The sequence below is a fragment of the Propithecus coquereli genome, unplaced genomic scaffold, assembly GCF_000956105.1.
Source record: "Propithecus coquereli isolate 6110/MARCELLA unplaced genomic scaffold, Pcoq_1.0 Scaffold600, whole genome shotgun sequence".
NCBI lineage: Eukaryota > Metazoa > Chordata > Mammalia > Primates > Indriidae > Propithecus > Propithecus coquereli.
Window position 1 is genome coordinate 552,403 of NW_012151953.1, and position 4,574 is coordinate 556,976.

Sequence of the window (4,574 nt, forward strand, 5' to 3'; positions counted from 1 at the left end):
TATATATTTTTAGTTGTCCAGATCATTTCTTTCTATTTTTTAGTAGAGATGGGGGTCTCGCTCTTGTTCAGGCTGGTCTCGAACTCCTGACCTTGAGTGATCCACCCACCTCGGCCTCCCAGAGTGCTAGGATTACAGGCGTGAGCCACCACGCCCAGCCGGTTATGATTAATTCTTTGCTAACCATACAAATAAGGTAACTTGCACACTGAAGTCTTAGTGATACTTATTAATTAATGAATCCTCTTACATTTTGAAATTTCAGTTGAAATTTGTGAAAGTGGATAGAGCGTGGCTATTTTAGAGATAGCACTAACGGTAGTTCTTTGGTATTTACTTTAGGTTTTGGCTTTTGTAAACTTTTCCTTCTTTCCTACTGCTGGTGAATCCCTCTGGGAAATAAAAGAAAAGATGGTGGCCAGGTGTGGTGGCTCACACCTGTAATTCTAGCACTCTGGGAGGCTGAGGCCGGAGGATTGCTTGAGCTCAGTTCGAGACCAGCCTGAGCAAGAGTGAGACCCCGTCTCTACTAAAAATAGTAAAAATTAGCCAGGCATGGTGGTGGCATGTGCCTGTAGTCCCAGCTATTCCGGAGGCTGAGGCAGGAGGATTGCTTGAGCCTAGGAGTTGGAGGTTGTTGTGTGCTAGGCTGACATCATGGCACTCTAACCTGGGCAACAAAGTGAGACTCTGTCTCAAAAAAAAAAAAAAAGATTGAAACAGATTTTCCTCAGAGAAAATCTTTTCCTCTTTTCCTGAAGAGACATCTAAGTCTAAATCAGAGAATTTAATCTGATTTTGTTTTCTTCCTCTCAAGACCTTTGAAAGGTCATTGAACATTATGGCTTCCTTTTTCTATTCTTACAGGAATAGGACACATAACTTTTTAAATTAGCTGGTTAAGTGGTCAGATGAAATGAAATGTGCTCAGCCAGTCAAATTAAAGTATCTCCCATAATTATCAGCTTCAGTAATTAATGGAGAAATATTTATTTCTAGATTTACCAGCAGCAGAATCCTGGCCACTTGCTTCCATTTCCCCATAGACCAACTGGGGTTTAGAGAATGAAAAGTGATTTCAATATTAGCTTGACTAATATAATTACAAAGATAAATCTAAAGAAAAGTTTTAGTATGACTCATTCTAAACTTAGTATTTATTAGCATTTGTTGTTTATTCTGTTACCTCCCTCCCTTAATTTGAATGAGCAGAGAGCTGACTAAAAAGGAATTTAAGAGCCTGTAAGGAAGGAATTATTTATTTATGTAAGATATATTTATATATAAATAAAACCATCTATTGAGACTTAATATCTCTACAAACTTCCTCTCTTTTTTGAAGAATATAAACAAGGTTTCCACTGTAAGAGTAAAACAGAATTAAAACTACTCAGATAACTTGGAAATTTAAAACAATAACAACTGCAGTTTGACTGGCTAAAACGCAGATGAGATAGCTTTGCCCATGTTTTCCATGTGAATGATTACTCTTTTCATTTTTAAAACAGAACATTAGAAGGGGGAAAAAGCATATCCTGCCTTTCCTCAAAAAATTTGTAAAAATAATACTATAAACTCTCAAGCAATACAGAAATATATAAAGGAGAAAGTAAAAAATTACTCTTATGTTTAATTTTTGAAGTGTTTAGGTTGAGAACTACGTAATGTGAAACAGCTTCACCAGTATAATAGTTCAAATTTAACAAAGTAATAGGAGTAAGAAATAACTTAGACTGCTTAAATCTTCTTTTCCTCTTCTTTAAACAGTTGTTGTACTATAATCAAGAGCAAGTATGATAGATTGTCATTATTGCTTTTTTCTGGGAGAATTAATGTGTATTCATTCATTACTTACTTACTTAGAAATACATGTTATTCCTCACAACTACAGTGCCCTAAAACTTATGGTCTATTTTCACCCCTTTGCAGATTTGCTACGGATGTTTTTTGATTGCCTATATGATGAGGAGGTGATCTCCGAGGATGCTTTCTACAAGTGGGAGAGCAGCAAGGACCCTGCAGAGCAGAATGGGAAGGGCGTGGCCCTGAAATCTGTCACAGCGTTCTTCACGTGGCTGCGGGAAGCAGAAGAGGAGTCTGAGGATAACTAAAACTTCAAATACACAAAACGAAACAAAAGAAAAACAATATAAGTATTTTTTTAAAAAGTTTCACGTCTTCGCCAATCACAGTGCAGCAAGGCCAATTCTCGCAGAAACCCCCACGTGTGCACGAGTGGGAGAGGGGAAAGAGAAAAAAAGGTGATCATGGAGGAAAAAGGTACTGGAAAAAAGTAAACTTCAAACCTGAGGGCGGGAGCACTAAAACCAAAATACATATATTATTTATAGAAAATATTTTCTGTTTTAATCTTTTCTTTTTAAACAAGGACTCATACTTTAAAAAAAAAAAACATGTTTAGCAAAAAAAAAAAGTTGAGAACTTTTAATTTATTTTAAGGACTGCAAATGCCAGTGTAATTTTTTAATTTGCAGTTTCTGTAAACAACTTGTATAATAGAAAAGCAGAGAAATAAATTTCCCTCCCCTTCAGATGCACCTCACGTTTGTTTTAAGGCATAGTAGTTAGTCCAGATTTGAGACAGTTTGGGGTGAACAAGGTAAGAAAGATATATATATTTTTTTTTTTGGCATCAAATCTTTCTGCCTGCCTCTCAGCTTGCTTCAGAAAATTAAAAAATCACAATAGTAATCAGAACATACATAACCTTGGAACAGAAGGAAATGCTGTGGACCAGAGAACTCCAAGAATTGTTTAAAAAAAAAGTGCTACCCTGGGAAAAGTACTCTTAATACTTTTGAAATCTTTAGAGCAACTTTAAGGCTTGTAAATACATAGAACAAATATTTAAAAAAAAAAACAACAAAAAGAAATTGACTCAATACTATTTCTTTTCACATTCAAAATATAAAGAACAAAATAAAGACAAACATTGCAAGTTTAAAAGAAAGTAAAGTGACTTCTCCTTTTGACAGCTGCTATATGTGTGCCCATTCCTGGGAGGCTATCTGGCTATTCGTTGTCTAATCCAAATCACTTCTGAGGAGCACGCGCGCGTGTGTGTGTGTGTGTGGTATGTGTGTTTGTGCGCGTGTGCGTGCTAACATGCACATATGTTTGTCTGTGTCTCTACTGTCAGAAGAGGCAAGCTACTTGTAGGTAAGGAGGGAACTGTGCTTGGGTGGGAATGTCCCTCTGGGAGTGGAGGAGAAACTTCTTTGCAGCACAAACTAGAAACGCATTCAGGTGAAAGCAAACCTAAGGGGCAGTTTTTTAAATAACTTAGTGTTCCACGTATGTATCAGGACTCAGGACACTAATTTGCTTTGAGACTACCACTGCCACTTGTTTTAAAATCTTCCATCAATTGCCTACAATGCTTAAGAAACCCAAAGATGTCTTCTAAAGAATTAACAAAAGCAGAGCTAGATTATGCTTTTTTAAAAGTAGCAGTGGGATTTAAAGCCAAACCAATACCGTGTGTGAAAATCACTTTGTTACCCAACTCCAGCTTCATTCAAGACATTCTGGTGAGTATAAAGCCAACTGTGGGTCTCTGTTGGTCCTTTGTTTCTCCTATAGATACTGGAGTGCTGGGCTTTTTATTTTTTATTTTTCTCTTTGATGAAGTTGCAGTCTCTACAGGTGGTTTTCCATTTCAGTTGTTTGTGGGCTATCACCCCGCAGAATGTATTTATGAAGAAATCCAGGCTGCTCCCAAATAAACAGTCTGTGTTTTGTACCTGGATAACCAAAGATTTCTGCTGGCTTCCATCTCTGAAGAAATATCCACTTTAAGAGACTTGGCAAGACTTCTGAAGCACAAGAACAAAATTTTCCATAGCAATAAAGTTTTACTCAAGTGTAGTTGAACACAATACAGGATTCCTCTACATGAGCTCACAGAGCCCATTCTCAGTGGTGGAAAGCTGTTCTTGAAGAACAAAGTCTTGAAAGTCTTTTGACAGGCATGTGACAGCATCTGTCATAAAAGATGGGTCCTGGCTGCAGGCTTTGCCTGGGAACCCTCAGTTGGAAGAAGCAAACTGGTTCTGTGATAAACTGAGTTTTAACAGCCCCCAGAATCAAAGTGCAGAGGATTCTGATCCAGGAATCTCTCTGAGTGACAGAGGTTTTTAGAAGGTGTTGGCAGCATTCACAGGGTTGAGGGATGGGGAGTTTGGGGAAGGCCCAAACCCCCCAAGGTGGTGACTGCTCTTTGGAATCAGTGACTGTTTTTTGCAGGGGTCTAACCAGGAAAGAATTTCAGGTAGTAAAGATGACCTGTTAATCAATATTTTAGATAGGGACAAGTATAAGGAACAGAAGAGAGAGAGAAGTATTAAAATAAAAATACTAGGGTTAAAAAAAAATCTAAAGATACAAACATCTGTAGTACGATAATAGAAATACTGTTTGAAATCTCACCTATAACATGAAGTTTGATGAAGAGACTTCAAAGTAACCTTTGGGTATCTTGTTGCTGTATACAGGGAATGTTTGATAGGATTAGAAGGGTTGGTTAATGGCAAAATATGAGCAAAGTGGGTCCT

General features: G+C 37.4%; 1 protein-coding gene across 1 annotated transcript in view; it reads left to right on the forward strand.

Annotated features, from left to right (window-relative positions):
- The window catches only part of EIF4G3 (eukaryotic translation initiation factor 4 gamma, 3), a 128,575-nt gene extending 126,175 nt beyond the window's left edge, over nucleotides 1-2,400 (forward strand). Inside the window, exon 23 of the mRNA XM_012659254.1 lies at nucleotides 1,930-2,400. Within this exon, the coding sequence (XP_012514708.1) occupies nucleotides 1,930-2,111 (182 nt within the window). The 3' untranslated portion in view covers nucleotides 2,112-2,400. The remainder of the gene's footprint in view (nucleotides 1-1,929) is intronic.
- The last annotated feature ends 2,174 nt before the right edge of the window (nucleotides 2,401-4,574 follow it).